This window comes from Schistocerca serialis, chromosome 5 (genome assembly GCF_023864345.2).
Source record: "Schistocerca serialis cubense isolate TAMUIC-IGC-003099 chromosome 5, iqSchSeri2.2, whole genome shotgun sequence".
In the NCBI taxonomy this organism is placed as follows: Eukaryota; Metazoa; Arthropoda; class Insecta; order Orthoptera; family Acrididae; genus Schistocerca; species Schistocerca serialis.
The window spans coordinates 290,734,718-290,751,987 of NC_064642.1; the positions used below are offsets into that span (position 1 = coordinate 290,734,718).

The 17,270-nt window shown below is 42.3% G+C and overlaps 1 protein-coding gene across 5 annotated transcripts in view; it reads left to right on the forward strand.

Moving 5' to 3' along the window:
- The window catches only part of LOC126481128 (ras guanyl-releasing protein 3-like), a 448,249-nt gene that overhangs the window by 235,969 nt on the left and 195,010 nt on the right, over positions 1–17,270 (forward strand). For all 5 annotated transcript variants that reach the window (XM_050104668.1, XM_050104672.1, XM_050104669.1 and 2 more), the window contains one exon: positions 8,085–8,163. In XM_050104668.1, the coding sequence (XP_049960625.1) occupies positions 8,085–8,163 (79 nt within the window). The remainder of the gene's footprint in view (positions 1–8,084; positions 8,164–17,270) is intronic.

Below are 17,270 nucleotides of genomic sequence, written 5' to 3' on the forward strand. Positions count from 1 at the left end.
TACACTGTCAACATGTCTCTGAAGGTGTTTAAAGCTTATTCCGTGTGCATATTATTACTTTATGTCAAGGCGCGTTGTAAGCACGGTGATCTCCCCGCTGGTTTTATTAGTTGGTTGATTTGGGAGAGGGGACCAAACAACGAGGTCCCAGTGGATTAGGAATGGATAGGGAAGTCGGCCGTACCCCTTAAAACGAACCATCCCGGCATTTACCTGAAGCGATTTAGGGAAAACCTAAATCAAAATGAAAGGATACTGCCTTCGTAGGAAGCACTTCAGTGCAGTTTTTGGTCCCGTACAACGGTTTAAGATGTCGTGAACTAAGGACGCGGGTTTGAACCGTCGTCCTCTCGAATGCGAGTCCAGTGTGCTAACCACTGCGCCACCTCGCTGGGTCCCGCTGGTTTGGCGTGTACCACAGGGACGTCGTTCGAACATTCAGCCACTGTCGCAAGACATAAGGCACTGAAGATCTATCTCGTAGTGATCCATGAGTTCAACAGCACTTGCTGATAACCGAGCATAAAAACTAATTATGAGTCGTAAATACCCTAAAGAGAATGTTGCTCAATTGCGCACTGTGTTTTTCTGCTTCCTTTTTGGCAACAGAGAAGTCTGTGCCGACCGAGACAGGACGCAGTTATCTCCTTACAGTCCATGTAGCCTATTGGCATACATTGAGAACAGTATAAAGCACGCCGCACAATGGTTTTCGGTTCAGGTGGGACAGGGATCACCTAGAATAAAACCTGCTTCAGTGGCCTCAAGTTCTCTTCACCGACGAGTGCAGGTTTGCTTGACTCTTGTGGGGACACACAGGTACCAACGTACGTCCCACCTGTTTGATTCGGTGAGTCCTCGCGTTCAGCGACGATGCGGCCTGTAAAACCCACCTGCCTCGCTTTCACTGTGCAATCTCTGACCTTCCGCTCTGGTGGCACATTCGTAGACTTGGAAACTATATGCCAGGTTAGAGGTTCCTTGGCCAACTCGTCTGGTGAAAACAGATTATAGACTATTATTGAGGAACAGTGTCCGCCAATGAAGCTGGTACACATACGAGGCCTACTTTTTATTTTTTTATTTAATTTTTTTTTCAGCTTCCGATCAGTCGCGAAATGGAAACCACAGTGAAAATCAAAAATGTTTTGTTTTTGCAGCATTTAGCTACACCGTCCGACTATTTCTTTACATAGTCGCCGCTCCGACTTAGACATTTGTCGTAGCGTGGTACCAACTTTCCAGTCCCTCATCAAAGAAGCAGCCGTTTGTGATTTCCGCCAATTCCGTATGCTGGTTTGTAGCTCGTTGTCTGTGCCAAAATGCTGTATTCATAACCAGCGATTCATATGAGCGAAGAGATGAAAATCAGAGGGAGCAAAGTCCGGGCTGTATGCTGGATGAACAAATACTTCCCATCGAAAACGATGTATCTGCGCCTTCGTTGCCCCTACTGTACGTGACCGAAAATTGTCACGAAGTTGCGTGATGTGGGCTGCGTGAAATCAGGCGAAACCTGTCAACAGGCACTCCACTTAACGCGAAACGCTATTTTCTAGACATCTTTATGTGCTCATTGTGCACTCCGAACTGACAAGTACGACATGTCGTAATAGACGGCCGTACCAGACATACTGCGCAAAACCTTAACAGATTTTCACTGTGGTTTTAATTTCGCGACCTATCAGAGATTGAAAAAAAAAGTCCTTTTAAGTGTCATATTCCTAATAAAGCTGATATGAGCATCACACCAGAGCTCAAGGAGCCGTTACCAGAGCCACCAGTTCACACTAATCGTCTCCCTAACGTACCCCATGCGAACGCGCGTCACCAGTAGCAGATAAAATAGCCAGGTGAACATTACTAACATACATTTAGTGAGGCCTGCACAAAATATTCTGCCATATGGGACTTTTACACCAAACGCCACTTCATTTAAGTACTGCTGGGCACTGTTCACAAAAGGATCCTAGACTCGTAACATTTTTGCGCCCCCGCCTCCTCCCCCTCTCAGTCATGACAATAAGGCCATCCCCAATTATCTAAAACAGTGGTTTCGAACCTTTCTGAGACCATTGCCCTGGAGTGCAATCAGATATTAGCTAGCACCCACCCTCCTTCCCCCACCGTCATCAACATTAGCGCTTAAATAAACTTTAGAATTTAAAAAAATTTTCTTAGGATACTTTTATTTTTAAAATGACGAAAGATGATATTTAGTTTTTTTAGGTGTTTTATTAAACCACGATTTGATGAGTCAGTGTCAATTCGTACTCACATAAATCCTTCTCTGGAAAGAAGACTAACTTTCGACCTTGCACCATTTCTCTCCCTGGCGACATTTGCTTCATCCAAACCCAACGCCGGAATCTAATCTAATCTATTTAAAATCAATCAAGTAAAGTTGCGTGCACTATACTTACTGTTTGTAAATTACTTAACTGCTGAACTTCTTACTTCCGAACTGACAGAACCTAGAAGACCACTGCCACTAATAATAATAATAATAATAATAATAATAATGTGTAGCTGTTACAGTTGTATAGCAGCCGTTACATAGTTATTGTGGTGTCGAACTTTCAATTGCTTCATTTATAGTGGTGAAATCAATAATGAGACAACTTCTGGTTATTGCGGGAACGACATACAATTAGTAAGAGGCATTTTAACGAGATATTTAATCATAAATGATGTTCATTTCTCTCTCAATTTTAATATCATAGATGCATGGTGGAAAGTAAGTGTGACTATGTGAGGAAGATGATGACCATACATTCATTTCATAAGCCGCATCTTCCTCCACATGGTGATCACGAAGTAGACGAAGTTGACGGAGTGTGCTGCCTTGAAAGAAAAATAACTCATGACGGACGGATCAAGGACATAAAAAGCAGACTGGAGCAGGCAAAGACGGCTTTTCGAGAAAAAGGAAGTCAATTGGTATCAAACAAAGGCCTTCATATGACAAAGAAATTTCTGAAAATGCACGTTTGGAGCACTGCATTGTACGGTAATGAACATGGACTGTAGGAAAACCGGAAAAGAGAAGAATCGAAGCGTTTGAGATGTGATGTTACAGAAGAATATTGAAAATTAGGTAGACTGAAAGGTAAGAAATGAGGAGGTTCTCCGTGGAATCGGCGAAGAAAGGAGCATTTGCAAAATACTGACAAGAAGAAGGATTTGGACATTAAGACATGAGGGAATAACTTCCATGGTACTGGAGCAAGCTGTAGAGGGTAGAAACTGTAGAGGAAGACTGAGATTGAAGTAAACTTCATTTATTTCATCAATAATTCTTTCCTGATCAGACTGCATGTCGTATGAATGTTAAAACATATTATCCTGCTACAACGAAATTACTCTTAAATATTTTCGCAGCACGTATTTAATGCTGGACAGTTCAATATTTAGTCACTGAGTAGTGATCCATTAGGTTATAAGCCATATAAAGATACAGACGCGTTCAACTCTTCCCTTCTGCTATATTTATATGCGTAAAACTGTCGTTCATTGGGTACTGGTCTGACCAAGAACTTCGACATCGCTATCTGAGTAGTTTGTGGGTTTTGTCATATCGTTGGTACCATTACTTCCTCAACAGCATGAGGAAAACGCCCATAGCCAAGAAAACCAACCACACACACACACACACACACCTGCGCGCACTCAACATTTTCTGGGGTTTCTGCTTCTTTACACCCGTAGGTGTTGTGCTTAGCCATTTGGAATAGTATTCAGAAAAGCTTTCATGTTACATTTGGAAAACACTGTGCTAGAAAAATGGATCAGCTTAATGTTCTTGCTTTAGTAAAGTTTCACAGTTCCGCCGTCTACTCCATTTTCTTCGTTTCTCCGAATTATTCGTCCAGCTACCAATTTAGTACTGTCACTAATAAATCAGCCAACGTCAGCATTCAGCTTGACGCTTTGATGGCTGATTTCAGATTTGGTTGACACTATAGTAGTAAGAAAACTCATTTGTCTGTCGTCTGCGGTCTGAAGGTCGACTGGAGGAATGCCAATAACAACAAACACAAAATCGACAGAAGCCGTGCCAAAGTCATCAGTGGCGCAACAGCAAACACCTCTGTGCTCTCCGCGCGGACGTTGCCGGCTTTATCTTAAATACGACTAGACAGTGGGCGAGAACACATTCGTGACATACACAATGGTATTATCCAGAAATGCAGACTATTTTACCTAGTTTTTATTGTAAACAGAGCAGAAGTTTCGCTGAGTATGTATAGCCCATTCCGTCTCTTTTGTTCTTTTTTCCCGAAATGCATTCAATTGGATAGTTTCTGCCTACTATTCTCAACTCGAGTGATCGAAGTTCTCCTAAAAATAGGATCAATTTTTTATATGCCGATACCTTAGATTTTAGTCATGCCAAGCTCAAAATTTCAGTTAATGTCTTGTAAAATCTTTCTAGAAAATTTGGCTCTTAGGTCGTTACACCTGCACCACATGATCCGGGTGCTCAGTTGTCAACAGCCAAGTCCCTGATCATTTTGTAGTAGGTTATGTGCAGCCAGGCACCCAGGTTAAAGGTGAATGTGTTGCGATGTCGAGGCCATTGGAGATATTCTAAATACTTTCGGTAAGTATGTACTTACTAACGTTAAGAGATCAGCCTAACTCGCGATTTGTTACTCCCGCCACATCAATGAACTTGGGGGTCATTGATCTTGGACATGAGCTTGAGCAATAACATATGCCGCTTTCTTTTAGATGAACAGTATGACGTTCTCGATGAAGGAGATAGCAAAGTTGAACCACTGCTGCCACAATAATTGTCCCAGGTGGACACATAGCTTGGATGACGTTCCTGACAAATTGTACTTCGTCGTCCCAGAAATCTTTCAGTAGCGTCCAAAACTGTGGACTTTGTGGGACATTTCATCTTTGTAATTGCCTCTGGATGTTACTCGTCTTAAACAGTCAGACCGCAATAATGGAACACAGAACTGATAAATAACGTGGGCATCGTTACGGCCAATCTGCACCAGTAGCCGATGTCACTAACGCACGCCGGCCGCTGTGGCCCAGCGGTTCTAGGCGCTTCAGTCTGGAACCGCGCTGCTGCTACGGTCGCAGGTTCGAATCGTGCCTCGGGAATGGATGTGTGATGTCCTTAGGTTAGTTAGGTCTAATTAGTTCTAAGTCTAGGGGACAGATGGCCTCAGATGTTAAGTCCCATAGTGCCTAGAGCCATTTGAACCATTTGAAATAACGCACGCCTGTGTGGCAGCACTCGACTCTGAGATACCCGGTTCAAATCCCAGTAGTGCAAGAAATTTTCGCCCCTAGTATTTGGCCGGCGAAGGAAGGACAGGTTATGGTGTGAAGTTCCTGATTCCCAGGATTAAATTCCAAAGTCCTCTCCAGTGTCTCACGAAGTGAGGCCTTGTGACTCAGTGGAGTGTGATCCGTCCTTCGGACAGGGTCGTTAATCCAAGCGGTCCTTTTGGTATCATTCGAAAGAAGTAGATTGTGTGCTGGCACTGAGTCTCACCTTCTCCATTCACTCGTGAATGTATAACACAAACTCACCCACACTCAGTATACACATTTATGATAGAGTTCTCATACACCGTCTGAAAAGTGGCCATTGTGTGTGGTTGGGGGGGGGGGGGGGGGAGAAACCTTCTCCGATTAGGCGTCTGAACAGTTCCTCAGTCTTCCAATCAATATTTCGTCCTGGTTGTCCAACAGCTCTTTATGGTTGTTATAGTCCGGATACCTTGCACATCATTCAAATTACTCGTTTCGCTGTAATTTAAACATTTCGAGAACACCCCTGATCCTCCTTTTGTTTGAGCCACCCCGAAGGTTTTGCCGAGTTGCAACCTTACACAGGTTATGTGCGGGAAAATATAAATGCAAAGCTGTTTCTGTAATGTTCCACTCCCGAATAAAATCACAAGTGATAGCTGCTGGGGAGGTTCCCTAGGCGTTTACGACAAATATTTAGCTCTATATGCGATACATATCGCTTTTTATGCTAACCAGGCCAGTGAAATATCTTGTCATAAATACTTTACCGTCATTTTACAATAAACACCCACAGTCGTCGTATTTAACAAATACTTCCTTCAACTATAGTTTTCTGTTGTTAAATCGGACTTCATCTCCAAATAACACATTTTATAGAAATAAAAAATGTATTGAAATAAATATCTATTTCAACAAAAATTCCTGTATTTCACAAGTTATTCTCAGCTCTGAATCCAATTCAACTATTTTCGCAGATACTGCCTTCTTTGCACTGAGAGACGTACATGCGAATTATTTGAGTAAAGTGACAAATACATTCCTTGATATTTGGTATACTAACAAGAATTCTGAATTATTACTTGTCTAACGTGCAAGTTACAGCACAGAGTCTACGATAAACACACCATACATAATTACACCGAAGGATAATTGTAGTTCCTTTCAGTCGATAACACATTTTCATTTCTCAAATGTGCATTGCTGTTGTCTCTGGCCACTGTACTCGGTTACCTTGATGGGCAGAAATAATGTAAATAAATAGTACCTCCGTTAATATTACATCAGACATAATTAAACTACCTCGCTTCTCTAGGCTGCAATTATGCTCCAAATGTCCATGCGATGCCATTTCCTCCGGAGTTTTCTCTCGGAAGCAGACCGAGGATGGCCTGCGCTGACGCCGTGCAGTGATGTGCCCACCCTGTAGAGAAATGATTTTTAGCTACGACCCAGGACAAACAATGGCAGTACTGGCCGTCATGATTATCTGTCACCCGCAGCCCTGACGTGAATTCCTTGTGGACAGTGTTTCCTGACAGTGGTAATAAATCGACAGGATTCTACTTGGCGACACATGTTCTGAGAATAGCCTTCGCCGCTCTCACGTATCACTATATCAGGTCGTTCTACGTCGCACTTAGTAAGCGTGTCTGGCAATGTGCTGTACCGTCTTCTTAGACACTCTTACACTTATCTACATCCCCCATGTAGTTGGATCAAGAGAAGTGGCGCAGTGGACAAGTCTTCAGGCCTGGTCATCTAGGGTTAGAATTCGTGCCTGGAAACCGAAAGGGTACTGAATCGCAGTCGGACCACAGAGTATTTCAGTCTGCCTTTAACCAAGCCTTCGCCTCTCAGTAATGTGAAAATCCGCCAGGAACAACACGTGTTCCAGATTCCACGTTAAGCTGCAGATCCCTTTCTCCGGTATGATTACTGACTGTAGGCTAGGGAGATGCAAGATGTCAAAGTGGCGTCCAGCTGAAAGACCATAGCAGGCCATTGAACCACACACGAAATTATTAGTCGTTAAGCCACTCAACTCCCATTTTCTACGAGCGAGTTTCAAATTCCTGTCCGGCTATCTAGAGTTTGGTTCTTCTGTGGCTTCCCTAAATCTACAATCAAATTGACGTTAATTATCTTTCCCAGTCTGTGTTTCGTTTCTACTGACCACGTCATCGACACGACTTTAGAGCAGTCACTTACCTCCCCTCGTTTCCACGAAACTGCCACCGCTTCACCTCGCTGCGTGTCATTAGCAGGTGAACGAATTTATTCCTGGCTTCGGTATGTCTAGTGATTACTTTTCGTTACAGCGAGCTATATTATGATTGTGGTTGGTGATGTTATTTCAAGAGAACCTGCTACTTTAAACCATGTCTTGGCTTTCGTGATTTGCAAGTTACTACTTATACATTCCAGTAGCCAAGCTATTCATGAAGTTACTCAAATAAAGAAAGCAACGTAAAAGGAGTAAATGTGGCGATTACTTAGCATTAACCGGGCAGCACGATAAGATATTATTTCAGTATCGGCTACAAACGTTCCGCTACTTGTATCGACAGAGTACGTTGAAAGATACACCTGGTTTAACATCTAGCTTGTGTGCAATTTCGTAGTTTTTCTGTTTCATTTGGAAAGACAACGAACATAAAAGTACATAAGATAAACCACAAAAATTTTCTTAAAAATGATAGCAACTTCATGTTAGAAATTCTCTATCTACAGCATAAACCTATTGTTAGCACTAGCTAAGAATGAGTGTTCATCTGTTCGTATGACAAACGTGTTTCTCTTTACAGGTGTCTTTAGTCCCTGAACATACTGGTGATGACTTTGGCGCTGAGGAAATGGCTACATCTGCAGATAAGCACGAAATCGGTGAGTTCTATCGCAGCAGTTGTATCATCACACGTCGCTGTATAAGAGTGCTCCTTAAGTTAGTCAAAAAGTTTCCAGGAGTACTGCACGATTCACGTTATATCTGAGGATAATCTAAGGTCCTTTTTTCCCTTCGTAACACTTCGCTCCAACAGACTTCCAAATTCGTGGCTATTATAGTGTGTCTCGTATCTTGTAATAGTATGAGCATAGGGACTTCCATTGGTGTAGGCGTTTCAGTAACATTTCTTCGACATTCACAGTTATTTATCTATCCGTGTTAATGTCACTATGAATGCTATCCAAAGTCAGGCTGTAGATATCGAAGTCCCATCCGGATCAGGGATATCACTGGACGCTGGGCTTGTAGATTATCTTTGCCCCCCAGATCTTGCCTACTGTAAAGTGTCTAACAGTTCCGCTGTAGTTGTACCGCGTGAATATTCTCGTGATTCCAGTACCACTTCAATACAGCCTTATGTTACACAAATGACAGCCACATCTCGCCCACTGTTACTCGGTTGCCTTCTGCACTCATAGCTCGTCGCGGCATCCCCCACCACCCACGCATGCGCGCAGCGAGTTGCCAGCATCATTACTCTTGACAAATTTGATAGATACAGTACACTTACGAATAAGATTAGAAACTGTAATTAATTGTATTTCAAAATTATTGAAATACAAACACTGAAAACCTTTTTTTAGCCTTGCACCCGTATTACGTTCATTTATTTCACATTGTGCTCATGCCATTAGCGTGTGCATTTGAGGTTTAAGGTGTTAGTCTTGTATTTTGCTTGCACGTGCGTATTCCGTAACTCGCGGAAACTAGCGGACCGAGATCTGCTTTGTACTGTACAAACACAATTGACCCCCACCTACACTTTTGCCTCTGTGCCTTATTGCACAACGAAGACACTTAATACTCTGCATACAGCATCTGCAGCAAAAACGAAAATAAAAACGTCAAGGTCGCCACCAGGTTCCCAACCCGGAATAGCCAAAGTTGAGACTGTTTTTAGGGTTCCATAACTCAGTCGGTAAGAACGGATATCTTATAGGATGACTTTGGTGTCCATCTGTCCATCCGACTGTTAAAAATGGTGGACTATCAAGTTGAAATTTACGTCGATTATTGACGTCCCTTGGTGGTGGAAAAAACTGAAAGTCAACACAATCAAAAGATACGGCCATTTATTCCACATACGTCTACATATATTCGCAAACGCATTCATGAAAACTATGGGGTATATCCCGTTGACCTACAACGATGAAATTTGGCAAGTAGCTTGGTTTCACAGTACAAAAATGGCAAAAATATCCGAAGTCTGTTAATTTGTAATTATATCACTCGAAAAAAATTGTTTTGATCATTTGTTATCCACCTGTCTGTCCTTCTGTTTACTTTTTTTCAGAAATAATATATGTTGTTTGTATCGATATCGATAACAGGAAAAAAATCGTCGACACTCTAGATTCCCGGGAGGAATGAAGTATCTGTATACATAATTAAGTTTTACGGAACTCTACGGAATCCTACTCGCATGTATCCGTATCGTTTATTACAATTTGTGACACCCCAAGGGCAATTCATTTGGATTAAAGTGTTGGAAGCACTATTTATATCTTGCACTAATTATTTTCACTTAAATGGCTAGTCTATTGATTGTTTCTGGATAGGGAAAACCAATGACACTGGAGCAAGATATCCGATACACAACATCTAGTACTGCAGTCAAACTCATCCGCCAGCTGGTGAGTACCGAGGAAGAAGAGTGCCGCATCCGCTGTTGAGTGCCCAAGTGGTTTCTCGTTTGGTATGTCTCCTGAACAGCTCGCACGTCCTTTGTTTGCGCCAGCTAATCAGGGACGGGTACTTCAGCTCTTTATGTCATTTATAGTAATTGCAGCATTGAAAAGCAATTAATATTTCCAGTTATCTTGGTGGGAGACTGATTCTCTTTGCCTGTGTGCCTTGAATTTCAAAAGCAGTTTTTTATATTAAATAAGAGATATAGACTGTAAACGGAAGTCTGCGATCCGCTGGTTCAGTGTTCGGCGACAATTGACTTTCACTCCAGCTTGCCGCCGGTCTACCATTGGATAGCGTTCCTCTGGGCTATGTACAAGAAGTAGTAGTAGTAGTAGATTTATTCATCCGTACAACACTTTTACAAGGATACTGGAAATGTCTTGGTATTAAAATTTAAAAACAACAAAAAATCGTAATTTTTTGTACACACGCTTTTATATACTTACAGGTCTAGTTTGACAAAGATGGAACTAGTAGTCAGACATGCCCTTAAAGTAGGAACCATCCCGGCATCTACCTGAAGTAATTTAGGGGAATGATGGGGCACCTAAATCAGGATGTGTGGCAGAAAATTGGAGTCACCGCCCTCCAAAATACAAGGTCGATCTGTTTAAAAGAGTTCTACCTTATTCTTTTTATCGCTAGTGTACGATACAGTTTCATAAAGAACTTGTTTAATAAGGTAAAAGGCTGAGGCTACACTGTTTATTCGTTTCTCACTCCCATTCACTACGAAATACGTGCACTATACACACATTGTTTCATAATGTAACACTATACGCTATCACATGACGTCAGGGCCGTAGCGACGATGCTTGTTTCCATTTTCTGTGCCGCAGCTTCCCATTTGCTAGCCCGAAAAACTGAGTCAGCATACCTCTGTTATGAGTAAGATGTTGAGCTTAGAAACAGGAGAAGAAGCATTGCGTGGCTGTGGAAGTAAGTTCTCTCCAGGAAAGAAGAAGAAAGAAGGAAAACAATATGAAAGAGTTAAGTGAAATGATAGGTATTTTATTACCGTTATTATTACCTATGCTACAATTTTTATTAGACTACTACTGTGTTATCTAAGTAACCCTTCACTGTACAGAATGAGTTGTCTGACAGGTACGTACTTTTTAATTTCAGAGGAGAGATCGGCTCCAATCGCAGTCGGGAATCGAAGTAGTTCGAGGGCGAAAGTTGAAAGTTTTTGCCGCACCCGGATCTCCCGCTTAACACGAGCAGTTGTCTTAACCGTCTCGGCCATCCAGACACGCTTGCCGTCCGACGAAATTTCTCAACTTGTTACGCGGTAGTAGAGTCCGCTGTCCATTGACCTACTTGCTCGTAGCGAGTCCTGTATTCCTGCAAGAGGCACGGACCCTGTTGTGCGTCCACACCTAAGTTATCGAGATACGCATTCCTACAGATATCGTTACAGAATCGAAAACCCTCTAACAAATATGTATGAAAAGGCCACGCGCAGGATGAAGGAACGTAGTGTAAAAAGTATTTTTGGTTTAACCCTACCAGCGGCAATTTGTATAGCCATTTGAACATTTATTATTCTCTAGGTAAGTAACAGTATTTTAAGCAACGGCTGAACAACGAACCGGAGCTGGCGCCCAGGCAAATTGTGCGAATCGATTAATTCGTTTTGCAAAAGATTTTAATTGGGCTCAAATTCATACTCAGCTAATGGTTCCATTTGTATGTGCACTGTTCGGATTTTACGCGCAAAATCCGCCGTCCTTAAATAAGTCTGGATGGGAGCGAAATTGGTGGTTCAAATTTTGTCCACTGGTATATTGGACCTGTGAGATAAATATCAACCGTTTGAAAAAAAATATTGCCTCGTTTGGATTTTGCGTGCAAAAAACAACCACGTTCTTCTGGGGGTTTTTGAAATGCGCCAATTCTGTACTTTAAACTTGTACGAATCGGTTCAAAGGTTGCACAAAGGCAGATATTGAGTCAAGCCACCAAAATATCGTAGGGGAACGACGCGAACAACCGACGGAAGACCCGATTATTCAACATCTCAACATATAGCCAGGATAGCCTGAAGAATTATCCAACAATCTTCTCCCTCTGTCGTAGTACGATTATAAAAAGGTCGAGCTGACTCTAGCACGTAAAATTCATTCTTTCGTGAATTGAATGCATGGAAACAGTTTAAAGTGAATAAAATAAATAACAAAATGCATTCTTACAATAAAATTGAAAACTCGATTTCAGAAATCTAGATTTATTCGGATTTTACGTCCAAAAAACACGTTTTGTAAGTTTTTTTTATGTTTCAGACTGGTGCAAATCGTTTCAAATTTTGTAAGATGGTAGACAAATACATATAATTAATGGTCGTCCCATTGTTTTGGTAAAGCTTTATCCTTTACCACAGTATAACCAACACGGCTGGAAAAGAGTATAAGAAAACCTATACTGGATCAGTCGTCGCCCGAATCAACATGCATCTATGTCGGATTCCAAGCTGTGCGGTGCAATGTCAAGAACAAAAGTTGGGAACTAGAATGAAAAATGCTCCTGTCATAGCAAAAATAGCGCGAATATGTTCTGGGCAGAGTTACGGATGTAAAGGGAGGGAACTAACTTTTCGACTTCAAAGACATTTAAATCTAAACATCTTGACATATTCTCGCGCTTTTTCACGAGTTAACCGTACTTCCCCAGAGCAGTGACGTGGGTGTGTGTGTTGTCCTTAGCGTTAAGTTAGTTTAAGTTAGATTAAGTAGTGCGCAAGCTTAGGGACCGATGACCTCAGCAGTTTGGTCCCATTTTTACCACAAATTTCCAATTTCCAGGAGATTCGCCAGCCACAGTAAACAATATATAATAATATTATGAGGCTGAAGAGCGTAAATTTAATAGCTAAAAGCGTTTATATGCGGAGATAAAATTTCTGGAGGTGGATTTGTTCCTGGGGATACATTAGAACAATTTTTTGATTTCTGAGCGAAGCGGGGACGGTGATTTTTTTCCCCGAGAGGACTATTTCTCCCCCAAACCCATCCCCTGTTACAAATATGGTGAGGCGTGTAAGAACAAATGCTTCTATAGCGTGGGATGCACGTACAATAGGAAGTATCCGTGAATGGGGGGGGGGGGGGGGCATCTAAACTTTGATACATTGTATCATACTGCAGGACATGACAAATTGCATATTAGATGGCACAATGGCGCGTTTCATGTTATACGACATGAAAATATGTATCATGTTACATTACTTGACACAGTGCGCTATATTGCATGACATGGGTACTTTAACAAATAAAAAAGCGCGAATATGCCAAGCTGTCGTTTTCTTCTTCTTCCGTATCCGGATGCACCAATTATATCTTCCCTTCCCAGTAATTAGCAACGTAGGTTGCTTTGTCATTGACTTTCAAAATATCGTCTTTAGTGCATGTTATAGACATATCTGGGCAAATCAATAGGGGGTCCAAATCCTGTATTGCTCCGCATTCACGCTTATCGCTGTCACTGTAGCCCCATTTAAATAGGTTTGATTTGCACCCAGTTACTCCAGTGCGCAGCCGGTTTAATGACCTCCAAGTTGTAAAAGGTAGTTGAAAGCCGGCAGATCCCTCCTCAAGTAGTTCCATTGTGGAGTGTGGCACCATTTCTTCTCAAAGAGATAGCCGCCTTGCGACGGGCTTGGTGGCGAGCTCTTCAGTAGTCTCAATGAAACTCCTGCGGGATTTCAGCCGGACACGTTGTTTTCGGTGCATATGCATCGTGTGTCGAGGATCATTCTTTTGTTTTGATCTTTCGATCTCGTTGGCTACTTGTCTGCGGATAGTAGGTGGTGCTATGCCTATGATGGGATGAATTTTGTCTTTAGGAGTTGGTTTGAGGCATCCTGTGGCAATACGTACAGTTTCGTTTACGGCGACGTCAACTTGCTTGGTGTGAGCAGAGTTCCTCCAAACTGGCGCCGCATATTCCGCTGCTGAGATACTCAGCACCAGACCCGTGGTGCGCAAAACGTGTGGTTGAGCTCCCCACGATCGACCTGTTAGCTTCCGCAGTATGTTGTTCCTGGCACAGACCTTTTTTTTAGTGTTGTGACAGTGCTGCTTAAAAGTAAGCGGTCTGTCCAATGTTACTCCCAGGTATTTTGGGCTGTTTGTATGCTTCAGCTCTTCCCCTTGACACATGACTCGGAGTTTCCGTTTGGCTTGTTTGTTCCTAAGATGGAAGGCGGATACTTGAGATTTACTAGGGTTTGGTTTGAGATTATTGCCTTCGCAATAGGTAGCAAGTTCTGTTAAGGCTCCTGTGAGATTCTCCTCCACTTGTTCAAAGGTTTTATCCTGTGTGGCCACTGCTGCATCATCGGCACAAATGAACATTCGTGTCTGGTGGCTGATGGGAAGGTCATTCGTATAGATGTTAAATAATATTGGAGCCAAGACACTACCCTGTGCAAGTCCATTTTTCTGTGTCCTCCATCGGCTGTTTTTAGATTGTAAGGTTACATAGTAGCGTCTGTTCTGTAGCATGCATTGAACGAACATAGAAAGGGTGTAGTCCTTAGTGACATTATACACTTCTGGGTAAGCAACTTATGGTTAACTGTGTCATATGCGGCACTGAGATCCAGGAATGCGACCCCAGTTACTTCTCCTCTCTGATAGCCGTCTTCGATGTACTGTGTGAGATTAAGGATTTGGCCACAGCATGATTTTCCTGGTCGAAATCCAGCTTGTTCGTTAATGAGGGCTTTGTCCACATAATCAGCTGTGCGTTTGAGGATCATTCGCTCCAGCACTTTAAATAGATGACAAAGCAGTGAGACAGTCCGGAAATTTTTAGCTTCAGCTGGGTCTTTCCCTGGTTTTAGTAACGCAACAACCCGAGCTTTCCTCCACAGTTTAGGAATTTGCATTTTATAATACAGTTATTCATCAGCTCTAGGATCCATGCTTGTACTCTCGGTCAAAAATGTTTGATTTGTTCAGATCTCAGAACGTCGAGGCCAGCGGCCTTATTGTTTTTCAAATCGTTGATGGCGTCTTGTAGCTCCTGAATGAAGAATGGGAGAGCTAGGAAGTTAATCTCCTCTTTCAATTTTCTTTTGATTTTGCCATTCCTGATCTTCCTTTTAGTTTTTCCGTTCATAAGCAGTTGGTGAGCTATCTGATAAGGTGTAACTTCACTGTAATTTGGTTGTGGTTCTGTTGGGTCGTTGCTGAGACGTTTGAGCAGTTTCCATGCCTTCCTACTGCTGTGCTTCATGTCCGTCTCTTGTAGGAGGTTGCACCACTTTTCCTTTCTCGCTTCGGAGATACCAGACATCAGCACCTCAACTGCCTGGATCGTTTCCTCTGAGAAGGGGTCCTTATTGTAAAGTTCTGTCATTGAAGCTGTTAGATAAGTCGAAAATCTAGTTCCCTCTTCCCAGGACATTTTCGCCATTTCTTATACTATGCTAGGAGCACGTTTCTTTCTCGTACTAAAGTGTATTGTCCAACACAACAGACACCATACTGTTGTTTGATACAGTGGCTGTAAATATCAAATTTCAAAGAAGAGTCTGACTCTAGCCGCAAGTGAGCATCTAAATAATTCAATTTTGAAAGTTAAAAATTTGTCCTGGACCGAGAGTCTAACCCGGATCTCCCGCTCAACGTGAGCAGTTGGTTTAACTGCCTCGCCATTCGAATACACTTCCCGTCTGACGAAAATACTTAACTTGTCACGCTAGTAACGTCCACTGTCCATTGTGGATACACATCGAGGGGTTATAGAGCGTGTCTTGAGAAACGAGAAACAAATTGAGGGTAGGAAACCACGTCCGGAGACGTCATCCAACGACACTACAGAGTGTCAAAATTATAGGCGCCGGAGCCTGCCACTTGGCTACCCCTTCGGCAGCAAACGTGACTTTGTATGCTGATTGAACGTAAGTGGAACGTCTCGCAATGTTGTTTGTTCCTCAGTGATTGCGACTGATTGAAACGATCGCCAGAGGAGAAGATGGAGCTAACTGCTGCACAGAAAGATCTTGTCTCACATAAATGGGGTGCTCTGTTGCTACGGTTTTGGACACGGGTTTCCATCTGCAGTTTATTTTTCTCCTGTATACCGAAAACATTGGAGGGTTTCACTGTGACGCCTTTTATCCTGTTCTGTAATGAACCATGTCTTCAGACCAATGAATCACTTGGTCTGTTTCCCGCCGATGTTTACGTCAGTTGCTGTCAGGCGAGGATTAAAATATTGCATAAAGTTTTGTGTGATGTTGTGGCACAGTTCTGTGCTATATGCAATTTGTTCTTACCTCTTCAATCATCCAATGAAGCCAAGAGCCCACGATGACAAGCTGTAAAATAGTACAATAAACTTGCCTTTAGAGTTTCTACCACGGTACTGTTTTCTTGTCTTGTGCCCTCTCACTATCCATTATAGTTATGTACTTTTCTTATTTTCTTTGGAGGGAGGGGAGGGTGGGCGGGAGGACAGGTGGTCATCAATCATCAGACTGGTTTGATGCGACCCACCACCACATCCTCTCATGTGACAACCTCTGCTTCCCCTATAGTTTTTGTCCTTTAACTCTCCCTCTAGTACCATGGACGTGATTCAGTGATGTCTTAACACACGTACTCTCACCCTGTCTGCTCTTCTCGTCAGTGTTTTCTAAATATTCCTTACTTCACAGATAATGCAGAGGACTTCATCATTTTGCTTAATTTACAGACTTCTTCTGTAACACATCTCAAACGTTTCGAATTTTTTTTCCCTTTTTCCACAGTCTATGAATCCTTTCAAACAACGCTATGCCACCGACATATATTCTCAGAAACTTTTCGCTCAAATTAAGGCACTGTAGACTACTTTTAGCGAGAAATTACACCTTTGGCTTAGCTAATCTACGGCTTATATCCTCCTTGCTTTGTCCAAATTGGGTTATTTTGCTTCTAAGGCAGCACAGTTCCTTCATTTAGTGTAGTACTTGATAACCAATTTTGATGTTAAGTTTATCGCTAAACTAATTTTTGCTGATCTTCATCAGGGTCGTTTGACTTTTACTCTCAGTCCGTATTCTGCGCTCATTAATCTGTTTGCAGTGTTATCAACGAATCTTGTCATTGATATCCTTTCGCACACAGTTACAATCCCACTCGTTAATCTTTTATTTTAATCTTTTCTTCTTCGACGTGTAGGTCGAACTCTAGGGGAGAAAGAATGCAGTCTTGCCGTATAACTTTCTTCAATCCGAACACTTCTCTACTGGACTTCAATTGTTACTCCCCCTCTTGTTCTTCTACATATTGTATGTTTCCCT